At 41.7% G+C, this 19,569-nt stretch overlaps 1 protein-coding gene across 10 annotated transcripts in view; it reads left to right on the top strand.

The window, feature by feature from the left end:
* The first annotated feature begins 2,276 nt into the window (after positions 1–2,276).
* Positions 2,277–19,569, top strand: part of MTDH (metadherin) — a 63,722-nt gene continuing 46,429 nt past the window's right edge. For 3 of the 10 annotated variants that reach the window (XM_036337813.1, XM_036337820.1, XM_036337823.1), the window contains exons 1-2: positions 2,281–3,017; positions 14,034–14,135. In XM_036337813.1, coding sequence (XP_036193706.1) covers positions 2,640–3,017; positions 14,034–14,135 — 480 coding nt within the window. In that variant the 5' untranslated portion in view covers positions 2,281–2,639. Of the gene's footprint in view, positions 3,018–14,033; positions 14,136–19,569 lie in introns of all 10 variants that reach the window. The other 7 variants (XM_036337817.1, XM_036337822.1, XM_036337821.1 and 4 more) reach the window with 5 other exon arrangements.

Consider the following 19,569-nt stretch of genomic DNA (forward strand, 5'->3'; position numbering starts at 1 on the left):
TAATAACAGCAAAGGAGCAAAAGGGAAGCCAGGCATTATAGGCATGTCATTTGGGCAGCTTCACCAGGAAGCTTCAACTTTGCACTCCCCAGGAAACCACTAGCCCATCCCCTGCAGAACACTGGGGGATGGGGTCCCACAAAGGGGAAATAGACCAAGCTCAGTGAAGTTGGAGTGACTACAGAGGTGTCTGCCAGCCACACCAAGGAACAGATCATTGGCCAGAATAGGCATGGCCCACTGCAAGCCCCTAAAATTTGAGAATACATAATCCCCTAAACCAGAGGTGGGGAACGTCTGGCCCATGGGCCATATAAGGCCCACAAAGTCATTTGGTCTGGCCCTGCCAAAACATTAGGGATGAACTAATTAAACGTTTGACCAAATATAGCAGGCTAATTTTTAAGCTGATAATTCTGTATGGCCCACAAAAGATGTTATAAATATCCAAATGGCCGATGGCAGAAAAAGGTTCCCCACCCCTGCAAAAGGAATTCTCTCTCTTGGTTCCCACAGCCACGCAGACCCCACATGCAATGGACTGATGGACTGCCGTTGGGAACACAAATTAAACTAGCCTCACGCAGGAGTGGACTATGCCCTAACACCGGCTTTTATTCCAGCCCTATCGAAGCCATAGCCACACTTCTTCCTTGGTGGGACAAAGGGACGGGACGTTGGAAACTCAGGGGGATAATTCCACAGAAATAAAGCTTTCTTCAATATTTCATCCTCCCTTGCAAGTCTCAGGAAATTCTTTTTCTGGGATATAGCAGAATTCCACTCCCACAAGCAACAGGTGAGGATGAGGGACACCCCCTTCCCCCCCTGCCCAACACACACACGCACCCTGCCCCAATTACAAAATGGGCAGTGGAAATTCTTAGCAAAGTCATCACCCTCATGTCTCTGAAAACAAAACATAAACATAGCTTATAAATCTAACTTCATAAACATAAATAAAACTTGGAGCCTTTTAGAGTTAAAGCAGATCCTGATAACATCAAAGTTTTGGGCCTTGTAAATTACAGTCTTTAACTGTAAGTCTATATATACAGCTTAGCAGTAATTTTTTAAAGTATGTTTTTAAATTTTATTTTACTGACCTTATAGTGAGAGAGGAAGGGAGAGGGAGAGAGAAACACCTGTCAATTGCCTCCTCCAAGCACCCAACCAGGAATCGAACCGCCAACCTTCCGGTGTATGGGAGACTCAATCAACTGAACCACACCAGCCAGGGCAGTGATTTATTTTTATTATTTACAAAACTCCCACCCATCAATCACAACATGCATTACAGCACTTGCCAAGTAGGTCAAGCTACTCTCTCACACACTTTTGGCGTTCAAGGTCTCATTAGTCTTTGAGAAAGCCTGTATTTTATTTAGCTCGCTTAAGACACTTTTTACATGCTAATTATCATTGAATGGAATTTTAAAAGAAACCTAACGTAATCCCAAAGCCTCATCTGGGTCATTAAAAACCTGAAAAGGTAATTCATTTCCTCCTATCCTTCAACACAGCTTATAAAAACAGAATTTTTTTTACAGCTCCTTCGTGGTCTTGTAGAAAAGCTGAAAGTGCAACAAGGCAGCCACTTCCTACGTGTAAACACACTCTAATGCGATTCTCTCGTTTCTAATTAAAGCTGTAAATTAGTAGGAAAACAGTGCCGCCCACGAGCTTTTGAACTCCGGGAGCCGGAATGAATGAACGGAAGGACGCGCAGCGCCGCAGCTCGCGGCCGGCGGGCCCCGAGGAGGGGCACCCCCTGTTCCGGGCATCACACCCCGGCCCTGTTCCGAGGGCCCGGCCTCGGGCTCCGCTGGGCCGCGCTGGGAGCACCCAGCCCGCCCGTGACTCAGGGAAAACACCCATTTCCCTGACGGCGCCACCCCCCGAATCAGAATGAAGAAAACCTACCCTGCTAGGGAGACTTTGACCTAGACCCCGCCACCCTGCTGCTCCCTCTGCACCCTCCTCCCCCCTCCCACCACTCCCCATTCCCCCCACCCCCGCTTCCCCGGGAGCCCCTCCCCTGGCCTGTCGCAGCGCCACGTCTCCCAGCGCCGAGCCACCAGCCACCCGCGAAGGCTTCCTCCAGTTAACCCCGCCTGGGCCCCCGTCCGTCACCGGTCCCCGAGCCCGACGCCTCCGCCGGGCCCGAAAGAGGCGCCGCCAACAGCCGCAGTCGCGCCCTCGCCCAGCGGCTCACGCCCCGCCCCGCCCGCGCCTACGTCACACCGCCCCGCCCACCGCCGCCCGCGTGACCCGCGCCCCTCGCCCGCCGCCCCGGCGCGCGCGGCTGGATCGCGGCCGAAGCCGCCATTGTTCCGCCGAGGGAGGTCAGCCCGGCCTGGCACTGGCGCCCGGACGCCGCTTAGCGGCCGCCACTGGAGACACTCCCTCCGCCGCCCCCTCCTCCCGGCGGTGGCGGAGCGAGGCTGACGAGGGGGGAGCTGGGAGCCCCCCCGCACCTCCCGGCGGCGTCAACGGCCGATCCCCGGCTCCGGCGCGAGGGGCGGCTGCGATGCGCTCGGCCTGAGGCCGTCGGCCCGGCCCTCTCTCACTTCCCTTGAGTCTCCCGCGGCGTCGTGCGCCCCAGCGTCATCCCTCGAGTCCCTCTGACGGGAGGGAAGATGGCTGCACGGAGCTGGCAGGACGAGCTGGCCCGACAGGCCGAGGAGGGCTCGGCGCGGCTGCGAGAAATGCTCTCGGTCGGCCTGGGCTTTCTGCGCACCGAGCTGGGCCTCGACCTGGGGCTGGAGCCGAAGCGGTACCCGGGCTGGGTGATCCTGGTGGGCACGGGCGCGCTCGGGCTGCTGCTGCTCTGCCTGCTGGGCTACGGCTGGGCCGCGGCGTGCGCCGGCGCCCGCAAGAAGCGGAGGAGCCCGCCCCGCCGGCGGGAGGAGGCGGCCGCGCCGGCCTCGGCCCCCGACGACCTGGCCCTGCTCAAGAGTCTCCGGGGCGACGAGCAGAAGAAGAAGAATCGCAAGAAATTGCCCGAGAAGCCCAAAGTAAGTCGGGAGGAGCGGCGGGCGGGCGGGGCGAGGGGCCCCCCGCTCCAGCCGGGACTGGAAAGGGAAGAGGTGGGCCGGTCGCGAGCCGGGACGCGGGTCTGTCTCCCCGGGAGGCGGCGGTCGGTGGGCACGTTACTTGGCGGCGGGGGGAGACATGGGGGAAACTCGGGAAGCGTCGGACGGGTGGGTCAGACAGCCTCGAGGAAGGGAGTTGGACGGTCCGGGGTACGTTTCCATGCAACAGCCCGGGGGGTCGAGCCGTTTCGGGAACCCCGAGGCCTGCGGGTCGGCTGCGCGCGTCCTGGGACCCTCGGGCGGCGGTGGGACCTGGTGGGACGACTGCGCCCGGAAGACGACGTCTAGTTGGAGTCACGTTGAGACAGCAGCCACGGGAGGGAATAAATACGGTGACCCAGAAACGACGGGGCTGGCGGGGATGAAAGGTGCCCGGGTCTAGGCGCTTCCATTTTAGCAGGAGCTGTTAAAAGGGAAATGGTCGCCCACGCTCACTCGTGTGCCTGCGGCCGGTGGGGGCCGGGGCAGGAGCCAGGCGAGCGGGAGCCGGTCGTCTGATGTACTTTGGGGGGGACGTGGCCCCGGGAGACAGCGGAGGCAAGTTGAGCAAAGTGGCGTGGGGAGGGTTCGAGAGAGAGTCGACGGGGATGACGGCGCAGAATGGTGCCGGCTGACAGGTTTCCGGGCTCCGATGGTCCGGACCACGTGCAGAAAGGCAGGGAGCATCATCACCCCCCGTTTTATCGCGCCTCGGGTTTTGTTTCTGCGTCCGTTGTTGCCATTTCCCCGTGGTTCTTCCACTAAATGTTGCATCGTTTTACTTACTTTAAAAAAAATACAGTTGAGCAGTAGAGTAGGAAGGGTGTGCAGAACTAGAACCCGCTCCTTAGCCTATTTTTAGATCCACTGAATTAAGCTCTTCGCCTTTTCAGTGCAATAAAGTCAGTGAAGCCAAGGGCCCCCTGTGAAATTTTACTCTGGTGTTTGGTGGACAGTAGGAGGTATACATTGAGGTTTTAGAGCCAATCATGGAGACTAGTGTAGGAGACAGACTCGTAACTCCAGTATTGCATAAACGGATAGGTGCTGTGTAAGTGTGAGCAGTGTTAATGAGGCTTGGAGGGTGGGAGACTGAATTCCATGGGGAACATTTAGGAAAGTTGTTAGAGGAAGTGGGATTTGAACGCAAACTAAAGTAATGATAATAGTACAAAGAATAAGGCTGCATTAGAGACTTGACAGGTCACAGGGCATTATTAGGCCTAGATAAATACTAACATTTTGCATGCTGATTAAGAGAATGCCAGATACATTGTCTAGAAAGGGGTACAACTTTGACAGTAGGAATACTAACTTTAAGTAATAGAAGAGAAAATAGTACTTATTTGGAGCATATGTAGCTATGTTTAAATTTGTCGAGAACATCAAGGATTACCAGAAAGTAAGGTTATGGTGGAAATAGAGAACCTGGCCCCAAGATGAAGAAAGAGGATCTTGGGGGGGAAAAAACACCACATGCATTAATAAGCCTCATCCCTGTGTAGATGAAGCGGATTGTGAAAATTTCAAAGCCCTGTTTGGGGCGCCTAAAATTGCAGATAGACTAGACTTGAATGGAGAGGTGCTCCAAGAGCCCATCTGAAGTGCATCATAACGCTCAGATGACTCATCTGAAGAACACAGACTCCTGTGAAAAATGCTCATCAGACCTAGGGCATATCCCTTCTCCTTTTCATTTAAATTAAGGAAGGGGAAATGAGTAAACAAATCTATTAGCGTTGGGGAGTGGAGAATGGGAAGAAAAAAAAACAAATGGTTGAATGTTAATTGGGTGAGAAAATATTTTTGTCTATTTAATGGTAAAAATGTGTGTTGGAGTTTGTCAGCATTTACAAACTTGTGGCTTTCAAACCTTTTTGACTGCAACCTACAGTAAGAAATATCTTTATACTACAGTACCCTCCCATACACATATCTAACTATTCTGTTTGTTTTTCTTTAATGATATTTGTGACCCACCAAATTGTCACATGTCACATGTATGAGACATGACCCACAGTTAGAAAACACTGCTTTGTAGGGCTAAGAAGTACAAATTCCCTTTTTTTTAGTACTCATACACTTTGGAGAAAAGCAGGATACTCTGCAAATTCCTGTAAAAAGGAATACAGTATTCATATTTCGCCGGGAAGGGGATACAAAAGTAAAAGCTCAGTTTCTCCCTAGGGAACTTTTTACTCCAGTTGTGGGAAAAGATATACTCAGAAAAATTAACAATGCAACCCCATTGTGGGCCCAGGTGGCAATGAAAGACATAGTCACACAGGAGCAGGATAGTGGGAGAGGCTGAAGAAACAGCAAAGGCCCAACTCTGTCAGCCTGGCAGAGATGGGGAATCTAAACTTGAGTAAGGCATTTAACCTTGCTCTGTTTAGCTTATCTTGTTTATAAATTCAAGGTCTTAGTTAAGTTAAAACACTGCAGGATTCCTCAAAGTGTTAACCCCTGACTACTTGTAGTAGGGTCATTTTGAATGCTTGTTAACATTTGTAGACTCCTGAGCCTCTCTACAGATCTTGTAAATTCAAAATTTCTGAATGGATCCAGGAAATCTGCATTTTTAACAAGCTCCCTTGGTAAATCCTTGCCTGTTAGTCTGAAAATCACTCACTGGAATAGGGTCATAAGAACTGTATAGCATTAAGAGGTTTCTAAATTCACTCAGATTTAATCTTATCCATTTCTTTATTACTGTGTCATTCTGATAGGCATTTTAGGATACACTTATTCAAGTGGATTCAGTTATGTAAACCATAGTTTTATTTTCTTCATTTTCCCCCCATTATTTTTAATTTTCTCTTAAATCCCTCCAAATTTTGCAACACAAATTTTCAAAATTTATTTCTAGTAGGTTGTTTTTATTTTTAGAGTCATAAGTGGTGTTGTTGTTTTTTTAATTCTTATATTAGGTTGGTTTTTATCTTCTAATACCTTATCATAGGTCTTTTCTGGCATGAATTGCAGTTTATTTAAAAGTGATGGGGGTGGCACTTTCCACTAGGCTTAGTTCTTGGTATTTTTGGAAATCATTGTTATCTTACATGCATTTTCCATGACACCTAGCTCAATGTGAGTATTAAACAGGCACTCAGTAAGAATTTGACTTAATCTGAGATGGATGTAAGATCTCAGATAACTGGTCTTTAACAATTATTCCTATTCCTCATGCCTGGTAAACAGTCCTATGAACCATCTTTTTGCCTCATTGGGCTAAAATTTTGTAAGGTCCATCTATCTACAGCCAATAGATCATTCTAATAGTATGCAATATCTTTTATAATTATTATTTCTTTTCCAGTTTCACTGCTACTACCCTATAGTTGGGCTTTGTTACCTTTTGCTTGGACTGTCCTAACAGATCCTAACTAGTTTTCCTGCTTTCGGTTTCTGTTGCCAATCCATTGTACCCACTCATGTCAGTTAAATTTTTTAAAGCCCAACTGTAATCATGTGATTTTCCTGTTCACATCTTTTCGGTAGTTTCCCCATCACCTTTTGAATAAAATCCAGCCTGTGTCATGGCACTCAAGCCTCTTCATGATCTGCCTCATCTCTTACCATTACCCCACAGGAATGACCATTAGCTAGACTTCTGCATCTCTTTATTTATATTATTTTCGTCTATTAAAAGGTCCTTCTTCTTGTGTGTCTACCAATTTCTACCTATCCTTCAAAAAGGCCCAACTACAGTGCTACTTCTACTATAAAGCCTTTCCTAGCTTCCCAGTTAGAGTTAGTCTTTTTCATGTGTTTATTTTTTGTATTTCATGAAAGCTAAAACAAAAAGGCAGAGTGTTGCCTGTGGGGCGACTCAAATTTTTTTATTTTTTATTTTTTTAAGCTGTCTACAAAGTGATCAGGAAAGCACCTCAAGTATTAGGGTTAGGAATAAATTTTAGTGAGTAAACAAATTTGCCTGTATGAAATCCACGGATTATGGGGATCAACTGTAGATTAGTCAATATTTGTAACTGGACCATTCCTCTCCTCTTCTAACCTAATGTCTAGATGTATACTTGGTATCTCCAATTGGAAATCTGACATTTGTCTCAAATTTTAACATCTCCAAAACATAATTTCCTGCCAAAACACAGAATCATTCTTGATTCTTCCCATTTCCCCACATCCTTGTGTCTTCTTCTCATAATTTAATCAGCAAGTACCATCAATTTTACCTCCAAAATATATATTCAATCTACTTATTTTACTGCCACCTTAGCTTACAAGTAGCTTCTGTTGACTGCCTCCAATCCTTTCTCAACACCCTAGTAAGGAGTCTTTTTAAAAACAAATCACCTCATCTTGTCTAAAACCAACATTTCAGTAGCTTTTGCATTTTAAATCTAAACTTCTTTTGTTTATGGCCTAGTATCTCTTTTTCTTCGTAAGCTGATTTTGTGTTAGTTTCCTCTCATTTGCTACCTCCAACTATAGTGATCTTTTTTCAGTTCTTCAAACATTTTCACAACCCAGTGCTTTTACATGAGTTATGATTAACACTTGTAGAACAATCTTGTCCCACTATTTTTATCAACCCTTAGAGCTCACCTCTCCAGAAAATCCTTTTCTGATCACCCTGTTTGAAATAGGCATCCCCTTCTATTTTCTGTCTAAACCCCTTGTATGTTACCTTTATTATAGTTATTCACAGTTTGTAAATTATTTATTTATCCATTTACTTTTTTGGGATCTTTTCCCTCCACTAGATTAATATGCCTGGCATATAATGAATGGCCTTTGATAATTATTTGTTGAACTAAATGTTGAACAGAGTAGTTAAAATAACATCTCATTTGGCCGGTGTGGGTCAATGGTTGAGCATCGACCTATGAATCAGGAGGTCACGGTTCTATTCCCGGGTGAATTCCCAGTCAGGGCACATGCCCAGGTTGCAGGCTTGATCCCCAGTAGTGGGTGTGCAGGAGGCAGCCAATGGATGATTCATCATTGATGATTCTCTCACTTCCTCTCTCTGAAATCAATAAAAATAAGTTAAGTAAGCAGACTATATAGTTGTAGATATGTAATATTTATTTACGTCAGCGAAATTACTACAGTGTTCCTTTCAACATGTGGCCTATTTGCTAAAATTTGTTTAAAATAAGTGAATTAATAACAGAAAATAACCCATGAGTTTACTTATAAGCAAAATCTTGGATAAAAGCATTTTAAAATTAACAGGGTGTTAATTTTCACATATGACATGCAGATCTGAAATTTTGTCCCTTAAATCAAGGTCCAGGGTTTACTGTACTCTATCGTGTTCACTTACTAGGTAGTAAGTGAATGGACACAAGTGAAATTTATGTAATTTTCTTAGTAAATGATGAAACTACAAGCTTTTTTTAAAAAAAAGAAAGATAACATTTTATTACTGTCTCTAGAGCAGTGGTTCTCAACCTGTGGGTCGCGACTCCTTTGGGGGTCGAACGACCCTTTCACTGGGGTCGCCTAAGACCATCAGAAAACACATATATAATTGCATATTGTTTTTGTGATTAATCACTATGCTTTAATTATGTTCAATTTGTAACAATGAAATTGGGGGTCACCACAAGATGAGGAACTGTATTAAAGGGTCGCGGCATTAGGAAGGTTGAGAACCACTGCTCTAGAGCAAGCCTGAACTATTTCTAGCCTCTGAAAGGCTATATTTACTTATCATTTATATTCTGTTAACTTCCCAAAAGAATTTGTCCAGAGCATTGGGCCTGAAGGATCCACGTACCGTTTTCAGCCCTCTTGACCATCAGGACTTAACATTTGTTTAGAGCTTGTTAGTATGAAAATGAGCTGAATGCTGGAACATGAGGATAAGGATATGGGCCATCAGAGCTTTGGAGAGGAAAGGATATTGAAGGGAAGAAACTGTTTCTTAAACAAATTATACTTTCATATGTTCTCCCATTTACTATCATTTTCACCAGAAACCTATATAAGACAAGTACATATTTTCTTCATATTTACAAATGATGAAATTGAGGGTTAAGTCAAGGAAAATGCTTAAAATCACAGTGATTAAATGTAGAAGGTGGGCCTTAATCCCAGGTTTGTGCAACTCTAAAGCCCATAGTTTTTTCATGTGCCTTTTTTTTTTTTTTTTTTTTTGGTAGTTGATAGACTGCCCTTCTAGTTTCTAAACTTAAGAAGTTTCCAAGTAATTTGAAGTCAATGGATTTTATGTTTTGTGGCTAGAAATAAAATTTACATGACTAAGTGAAAGTAGAATTTTTAAAAATTAAAGTAATTGGGGTGGCATTGTTTAATAGGATCATATAGGCTTCAAGTGTACATTTCTGTGATGGAAGATAAGTATATTGCACTTGTGTGCTCAACCACCCAAAGTCAAATCATCTTCTGTCACCATATACTAGTAGTAGGCCTCCTTTGAAACAGGATTTGAATGGTTTCATTTTAGACATCAAATGTTAAAACTTATATGTGCTTACCTTAGATATAGATTCTTTTGCAATTTAGAACCAGTTTAACAAATATTGTAAAGGCTGCTCAAATGGAGTATAAGTCTATTAAGAATCTCTTCTTAGTCTTCTGAACTTTCAAACTCCTGGAAGGCAAATTTCTGTCATATGTCTTTGTTCCCTGAGGGTCCCTAGCCCAGTCAGTGCCTGGTATTTATGTACTTAAAACTAGAGTTTATCCATATAAGAAATGGTAATTTTCTGTTACTGGTTGATTTTACCATATTTGAAGGACATTCTTAGGTGGTCTCATTTAAAATATAGATTGTGGCCTTCGCCGGTTTGGCTCAGTGGATAGTGTCAGCCTGCGGACTGAAGGGTCCTGGGTTCCATTCCAGTCAAGGGCACATGCCCAAGTTGTGGGCTGAGGCCTCAGTAGGGGGCGTGTAGGAGGCAGCTGATCAGTGATCCTCATCATTAATGTTTCTCATCATTATTGTTTCTGTCCCTCTCCCTTCTTCTCTGAAATCAACTAAAACATATATATAAAATAAAATGTAGATTGTGTGCTATATATGAAATTAACTTTGGTTGGCCCCAGAGGGGAGCACCTCAGTTTTCAAAAAATTTTAAAACTAGGTACAATGAGAGGCCTGTGTAATGGTTAATCTGTACAAACACCATATATTTTAAGACTCCATGATCAGAGAAAATAAAACCTTAATTGGCAGTCACATTGTATTTGAAGTGTTGTTTGGCAATTAGTTGCTTTTCATGTGAGCAGATTCACATAATATGCTTTCATTTGGGGATATGCTAATTTAAATATGGTTAATAATTTTCCAGGACAAGGCCTTCTTAACCAGTTAGTGGCAGAATAAAAGGACAGGTTAATGTTGCCAATGAATAGGAGAGGCTCCACCACTATGGTGTGTCCTTTTTCCTGCTACTGGAGAATTCTGTTGACTTTACTCTTGGGATAGGAGGGTTATTATGGTGTCAGCCATTGTGGGGAGTTGCTGATGACTTATGGAATCCCAGTAATTATGAGAGCTATATAAAGCCCAAGAGCTATTGAAAAATTGGGATATCTGCATAAACCAGAGAGAACCACTACAGTTATAGCCTTTACATAAGTTGATGTTGCAAAGAAGGAAGTAAAATTGGCACAGGGTTTGGCTTGCCTATCATTCCAAAGCCTATGAAATGGAAAGTGTTCCCACTGCTTTTCACTGATTGAGGACCTCAGACTTTGTATATTTGTTTAAAAGGAAAGATTGTTTCATCTTTTACCTGGGAGGCTGAAAGAACAGTGTTCACAGTTTTTCTCAAAGGAATTGCATTGAATATTTTAATAGGTTAAGATAGTTTTTAACCACCTAATTTCTCACTTTTTAGCAGTTAGTAAATTTAAATGACTCAGTGCAGTCATTGTCATGAGTAAAATGGAGGTGCTATATAAGTGACTATGATGAAGAGTTTCCTGAATGGATTAGTTAAATGAAGTGTTTGCAGATGTAAGCTTTGTGAGCTGCCAGTAAAAGAGATGGGAAACTTCAGTTGGAGCTGCAAGATAGTTCAGTTGGCAAGGCTTGCATAGAACAAGAAATCAAAAAAAGTAGGCCTGGCTAGAGAGGATAGTATGAACTAAGAAATAGCATGAAAATTGACAAGTAAGATGGTAATATTGGGAAGCAGAATTATAGTTTTATATTCCTGATGTGGATATGGCTCTAAGTCCAAACTCCTTTTTGGAGCTTCTTACCTTTCTTTGTGCACTGCCTCTCCTCCCAATTCCCACACCTTCCCACATACATATACTCAGAGATTAGAATAGGCAGCATTAAAATGGCAAAAGAGCACAGAAGAAAATTAGAAGGAAGAGTGAGGAGACCTGATTGTGGCATTAGCTATCTGACTTTACAAGTTGTTTAAAATGCATCTATTTGACAGACCTGAAGCAGTTACTGTCTGGTGCTTAGACTCCAGTGCAGATGCAAAAAAAGGGTCCTCACTCATGCTTTCTGTCTGTCTGTGGTAGCCAAGATTTAAACGGGTAACACACACACAAAGAGTTTTTACCACTCAAATTACCTTGTAAACAATTGAAGAGCTGGCTTTCCTCCAAAAGAAGACTCTAAAATCCAAGGGCTTTTATTAATGTTGCTTAAGACCCAGCAGATTAAATTTGGGTTAATTAGGAATTTAATCAGCTAAAAGACAGCTTTTGTTTTGATTTTTCTGCTATAAGTCTTTGGGAATCTTATAGATTGGGCTTTAGAATATTAATGGTCTCCTTTTCCAACTGCATAGCCTATATAATAAAAGCCTAATATGCTAAGTGTCTGGTTGGTTGGTCGTCCGTTCAACCAATCAAAGCGTAATATGCTAATGATATGCTAAGATTGCTCAACCACTCACTATGACGTGCACTGACCACCAGTGGGCAGATGCTCAGACTGGTAAGTTAGCTTGCTGCTGGGGTCCAGCCAACTGGGACTGAGTGAGATGGGTCGGACACGCCCTAGAGCCCTCCCACAGTCCCTCCCAGGCTGGCCAACCTCCCACATCCCTCCCCAGCCCTGATCGTGCACCAGTGGGGTCCCTCGGCCTGGCCTGCACCTTCTCACAATCCAGGACTGCTCAGGGGATGTTGGAGAGCCGGTTTCAGCCCGATCCTGCAGGCCAGGCTGAGGGACCCCACTGGTGCACAAATTCATGCACGGGGCCTCTAGTTCCTGATAATTTCCTACAAATGCAGATAATGTCACATTATAGAAACTGAACATTCATGTTGTTGTTTTTTAGTATAGCTCTGCTATAATTAGTAATCTGATAGAAGTCTATTCTGAAGAACTGGAAATAAAGCAGTTGAAACTAATATATTGATTTACTAACTTACTGTTCTGAATATGAGGAGAATGGGCAAGTGAAAAAAGTAGTAGTACCCAGAAAGAAAAGTTAGATACCTGGGTCCCATTCTTCACATTCCTGAATTTAAATAGGGGAGAGTGGGCTCAGAAATGCTTATTTAAAAAAACACACACAAAAAAAAAAAACCAAAAAAAAACACCCTAGTGATTATGATTAGAAGCCAAAGTTGGTATTTACATACTTAATTCTATTCATGAACACCTCTTAAGTGCTATCATTTTATTTTAGGAGTGTCAGGAAAGCTGAAGTAGCCTTTTTAAGCTATGGCAGTGGGTTTACAAAAGCTTCTTTTTTATTAATATGTATTTTTATTGATTTCGGAGAGGAAAGGAGAGGGAGAGATAGAAACATCAGTGATGAGAGAGAATCATTGGTTGGATGCCTCCTGCCCGTCCCATACTGAGGATCAAGCCCGCAACCCTGGCATGTGCCCTTGACCGGGATCAAACCCAGGACCCTTCAATCTGCAGGTTGATGCTCTATCCACTGAGCCAAACCGGATAGGGCTGTAAAAACTTCTAATCCCAGAACAGTAGCACCATTAGATTATAGAATTACAGGGAACATTAGGGATTACCTAATATAGAGGCCAACAAAGTATCGTCCATGGACCAGTTCTGGCCCTCCGCCTGTGTTTTGGGGGGACATAGTCATACTCATTTATGTGTCATCTATGGCTCTGTCTGGCCCCTTAGTGAAAAAGTTGGGTGGCTTTAGAATGGATCAGACCTATCATTTTATAGATGTAGAAATAAGATGTAAAAAAAGGATAATGAGTGAAATATTCTGAGACTACACAGATGCATAGTGGTCAGAGTGCAAATACAGTTGAGTTCTTTTTCCTGCTTTCATGCCATTATTTTTATTTATTTATTTTTTAATATATTTTATTGATTTTTTTATAGAGAGGAAGGGAGAAGAATAGAGAGTTAGAAATATCGATGAGAGAGAAACATCGATCAGCTGCCTCCTGCACACCTCCCACTGGGGATGTGCCCGCAACCAAGGTACATGCCCTTGACCAGAATCGAACCTGGGACCTTTCAGTCTGCAGGCCGACACTCTATCCACTGAGCGAAACCGGTTAGGGCCATGCCATTATTTTTTGTTCAAGGGGCTGATACCTGGGTGAGGTCAGAAAATATATTTGCGGTACAGAATTTTGTTTATAAGTTTATTGTTATATTATAAAACACAGTTATTGGGTTAGTAAATTGTCCATCAAGTATTAGATAACATGGCTATACAAAAACCTTTTTTTTTTTTTTTTTTTTAATCCTGACCCAAGGACATGCTTAGAGAGAAAGAGAAACATCCATGTGAGAAACATCAATCAGTTGCCTTCCATACATGCCCCAACGGGGGAATCAAACCCAAGACCCAGGATGTGCCCTGACTGGAAATCGAACCAGCAACCTTTCCGTGCACACTCAACCAACTGAATCCCTACGGCCAGACAGAAACCTTTTTAATTTGGGTTGGGGGAAGAATTTGATTGTAGTATATTCTTTTTTCTAAATATAAATCTTTGGTTTGATCTGCCAAGCAATTTGATAACAAGCATCTTTTTCTGTTCCTTATGCAGCCAAATGGACGGACTGTTGAAGTGGCTGAGGAAGAAGTTGTCCGAACTCCTCGAAGTGTAACAGCAAAGCAGCCATTAGAGACAGATAAGAAAAATGAAAAGGTAAGTTTGGGAGCATATAAAATTAGATGCAAGGCTCTAAATAAAGAGAGTGACATGTAAAAAATATTATGCTTTTCTTTTTCACAAAATTGTAGATGTTACCCACTCCCCCTTCAAGGAAAACCAAAGATCTAAATTTATCAGAGCGAATGGATAGGTGGTGAAGGTTCCAGATATGTAATATACCTCTTATTTGAAAACAAAATTGTATTACCTTTGTTAGTGCATTTCTGGCATAAAAAGCTTAGCAAAATTGTCCTTTGGTATTGTTTTAGATTTCTATTTTGACAGTTTGACTTTTTTAACAAAAGAAAATGCTCTGTACTCAGGTTATTATTAAAATGTTTGGATGTGCACCCTAAGTTTTCAAATAAGACAGTCTAACAAATCCTGGCATTTTATTTAAAATGGTCAGTGTTAGAACTGACCGTTTTATTTGACTTAATTTAGTTTGTGAATAGGCAAAACATACAAGAAACTGTTAACAGTGTTTCCTTCTGTTGTGGAAGAAAGATGTTCCATTTAATTCCTTTTGGTACTCCCCCTCTCCATTTTTTATTAACCCTGTACATGCATAACTCCTTCTCAGAAAAAACAATTACAGATAGGTAACTGATTTCTAAGAACCAGGGTGCAGCTCCAGCTCTGTAGCATAGTGAAATGAAATAGTTGCTACAGTTTCTTAATGCTTGCATTTTCAAAATAACTGAAGAACAGATGAAATCAGTTCTCTCCCTGTAACCTAGTGAAATTGGCCTAGGGCTAAGATAGCTGCAGGTAGGATGGCTTAATATGAAGGGTAGTTGTGGGAAAGAATTACATTTATGTCTAACTTTGTCTTTGGGAGAAAAATAAATAGTAAATGACTGTATTAACAAATAAGCATACAATTTAGGGATTGTGACTTTATACCATGAATAGTTTATATGCTCAATATGGAATTATCCTTCTACCATTTAGTGTTTCCTTGTTCCTGGGCTTTCTCTCTACTAATAAGCATTTTATACTTACCTCTGCTTCCACTCTGAATTATTCTGGAAAATTTGTAATTGGACTAATGAATGAAATACCATTTAACTCTGATTGATTAATCATATATAGATTGGGTGTATCAGATGTAAAACCAGTTTGAAGTTTATATTCTGAAATTTGTGATAGGAAATAATTATAACAGTTGACATTTGTTAAGTATCTATAATGTGGCAGGCATTGTGTAAGGTGAGGTACATGTATATGTGTGAATATATTTACATATATCTGGTAGGGACGAGTTATTGAGCATTTATTGGGTGTACTTTTAAGACTTTATAGACTAGTTATACACGCTGCTCTATGTATCCTCACAAGAGCACTGAGGCGGCAGTATTACACCTGTCTTACAAATAAGAAACCTGAGGCTTAAATTACCCTAAGCTAATAAAAGTATAGTTCGTTCTAACCCAGACCCATCTGACTACAAAGTCTGTGCTTTTTACTGCTCTGCATTATTTCTGATCCACAACCTGTTAGGTAGGTAATAATCACCCGTTTTGTAAGATAAGGGCTCTGAAGCATAGAAGGGTTTTGTGGTTTCACTAATTTCAGTTTCTGAACTAGGATTTGAACCCACTCATCCTGATATGAGAGCCCGCGCGCTTTTTAATCCTTTGACAGTACCTCCTCTCATTTGCTGTTGCTCTTTCAGAACAAAGCTTCTACTTTGGGTTTGTTGCCTATTTTTTTCACTTTCTGCATAATAAACGCTACAACTCATGGCTAGTGTTCCTGTTGATCATCTTGAATCTTGAATTTATGCTTTTTAACTTGGTTCAGTCCAAGTGAGACTCGTTTCAGGTAGTTTTTAATGCTATTGCACTATATTGTTGTGTGTTTAAAATAAGTGATATTTCTAGACTTCATATTTTTCTTTGTAAACAAACATTATCTTAGATGTACTTATTTATCATAATATACATTATTGTATATTTGTTTTTCTCTCAAAGCCACATCTTGGGCACTTTGAGGAGTACAATTTGCCCAGACAGTAAATAATTGCACTCTAAGCTGTGATAGTGAACACTTTGTCCTATCAGTTGAGTAAGGTTCATAGATAAAATGTCTGAAAATTACATATGACAAGAGTTACAGATCTTGGCTCTGTAAAGGTCTTTATTTGGATATGAAGGTCGATGCTTCATTGATATAGCAGAGTACACATAGGGCCATGATTCAGACTGAATGCGTTGTGCTATTAGATGCTGAAGGGGATTAAAGAGAAATGTAAGATGTACTTACCCTCAGAGAGATTGCTGTCTAATTAAGGGAAAACAAGCACAAGAGAGAGATCAGGTATCAAGGCACTGAGTGTCAGGTATTCAGAGGAGTTAGATTATCCTATCTGAGTATCCAAAAGATTGACTAATTGGACTCTTAAGGATGGGATGGTATTTCAGTAAGTATAAGGGGTAAGACCAATTTTGGCAGGAGAGAGAAACAAATGAACACAATCAGACATTATTCAGCTGAGTCAAAAGAACATATTCAGACATACTCCAGGGAAAGCCCTAGACAAGATTGACTACTCAGGGTGCAGTGGGGATAGATAAATCTTACATACAGATTTTGGGTGTATCAGGATGTAAAGCCTGGCACAACATGTATGATTAACAAATAATTCTTACATCTGTGTTTGTAAGGGTCTGAATTAAGATAAAAGTGTAAAGATTGCTGGAAGCAGAAACAGCAGAAGCAAAAATATATAAAATGTGGTCTCCATAAGGTTGTTCGGGATAATGTCAGTGGTTTCCACTAAAATACTGATATCATTCATTATATGTATTAATGAGCTCTTACGTTTTTATGATGCTGTATGGTGTACAAAATGCTTTCATCTGTCTTAACCCTGATTAACAACTTGGTGAGGGGGGTAATTTTTTTTTCCCAGCTCATTAAAAAGTTTAGTGAATTGCCGGAGATCACAAAGCTAATAAGTAATACACCTCAATCTTCATGAGGCAGCAGTTCTAAGTGTGGTCTGTGGACTCCTGAGAAGGGGGTCACAGAAAACAAAACTATCCTATATAATAAAAGCGTAATATGCAAATCAACCAAACAGCCAAACAGCAGAACGACCATCCGATGACCATCGGGACCACGCTATGACACCCACTGGTGCCAGGCCAGCCAACGCAGGTGCAATGCAATTGTTCAGGGGCCTGGCCATCACCCCATGATTGCCCTGCAGAGGGAGGCCCAGGCCACCGGCAGACTGCAGTGGGTGGGCGGCAACTTGAGGGAAGCTGGGGTCCCGGGTGCTGGCAACTGGAGGGAAGCTGGGGTCCCGGGTGCCGGCAGGAAGCCGGTGTTGGCAGCCGGGGGAAAGAAGGCCTACTCTTGCACGAATTTCGTGCATTGGGCCTCTAGTTTTTATAATAATTTAGACATTATTTGCCTTTTTTATTTTGATATTTGCACTAATGGTGCAAAAGCAATAGTGGATGAAACTGCTGACTCCTTAGCACAAATCAAGGCAGTGACATCAAACTACTAATAGTGGTTTGCTTTACTGCAATCCACTTATAGTAAAAAGAAATAAATGCCAGTTTCACTTGAGTGTCCTTAATGACGCATTGAAAATAATTATTAGTTTTATAAATCTTGACCTTTGAATACTTGCTTTTAACCCTTTGCGGTCGTATTAAATTTGGACATGGGTGTCGTACTGGTCGGAATTAATTTCCATTGAAAGAGCAGTGATACATAACATGCAAGATTATGAAGGATAAACAAGATTTATTAATTCTTTTTTGGAACTACGTCACTACTAGTAGAATCACTACAAATGTTATCACTTTCTACATCAGAGTCAGTATTCAAGGTGCCAAAATAAAACTCTTCGTCGTTACTTTCAGATTCACAGTACACTTCTTTCGGTAACTTTCTTTTTGCCGTTTTGGAGTATTATTTTGAAATATCTTAGCAAGCGAGAATGCCTAATTACAGTTAAACGTAATTTGTAAAGCTTTATTTGAAATTCTGCGAAGTATCTCCGAAGCTTGTCGATTTCTTCACTCTCAAAAGGCATCTGACTCGCCACAGTGTTTTGCATGGCGAGTGTGGAACAACCGCGTTTGTTTATATTGAGTTTCAATATCTCCGATTTGTCGGGGCAATGTTTTGGTTCATGACAAGGTCGCTTAGACACTTAAGAGCTTTCAGAGAAATTAGGAACTGATACATGAATGAATAGAGTTAAGATTCGAACGGTTCCTTGCTGTGGTGGCTGAGAACAGACATACGACCTGAACGGTAAAAAACCTTTGGTGGCTGAGAGTAGACAAACGACCGCAAAGGGTTAATTATTCTATATGATGAAATGGTAAGTATGTACAAAGTATGCTGGGTACTGGAAAAAACATTTGTACAATTAAGTTGCAAGCTGGATTAGCAGCTCCATTATGTTACTTCACTTTTACTTGAAAGGACAACTGATAAGCCATGCTATTTAGACTTGGATATTTGCAGACATTTTCTCAAAAATACAATCCTGTCACTTCAAACAACTGATAGTATTTGTTACAAATGATAAAATGATTTGTTGCCAAGTGAAAATTACAAATTTGGAAAATTTATATCCACCATCATGAACTTGACAACATACCAATACTTAAAGAATTTCTGATGAGATCAGTTATGATATTAACAAATGTGATTTTTCAAAAAATATTGTGCCCTAACTGGTTTGGCTCAGTGTGGATAGAGCATCGGCCTGTGAACTGAAGGGTCTGAAGGGTCCCAGGTTCTGTTCCGGTCAAGGGCATGTACTTTGGTTGCGGGCACATCCCCAGTAGGGGGTGTGCAGGAGGCAACTGATCGATGTTTCTAGCTCTCTATCCCTCCCCTTCCTCTCTGTAAAAAAAAAATCAATAAAATACTAAAAAAAAAGAAAAGAAAAGAAAAGAAAAATTGTGCGTAATGGAATGTTTTAACATTTTGGGAGATGTATATATACTCAGTGAACCAATATTTTCCAAATGACCAATGCTTGCATATTACAAACTCAGGCAAGTTTAAAAGATTCATTCAAAGTGCAAGATAGACCAATGGATATTAATGTAATAGAGTATGGAAAGTTTGTTGATGCAGTCTCAGATTCCACATTGCAACAATTTTTAAGAAACTACCAACTGACAGGTTTTGGTGTAATACTTTGTTCTTTTTCAACCTAAAATCCTTCATGACTTCCTATTGCTTTTACTCCACAATCTGAGCATAACCTAAAGGCCTGCCTGTGGTTCAAATTTCTTTGTTTATTTCTTGCCCTCTCTAAGCTCTAGACACATTGGTTATTTTTCTTTTTTGTTAAACACCTTTATTTTTAGATATTTTATGGTAGTAAAATTTACTTTTTAAGTGCACAATTTTAGTGTATTTGCAGAATTGTGCAGCTATCACC

The sequence above is a fragment of the Myotis myotis genome, unplaced genomic scaffold, assembly GCF_014108235.1.
Source record: "Myotis myotis isolate mMyoMyo1 unplaced genomic scaffold, mMyoMyo1.p scaffold_m19_p_16, whole genome shotgun sequence".
Classification (NCBI taxonomy): Eukaryota; Metazoa; Chordata; class Mammalia; order Chiroptera; family Vespertilionidae; genus Myotis; species Myotis myotis.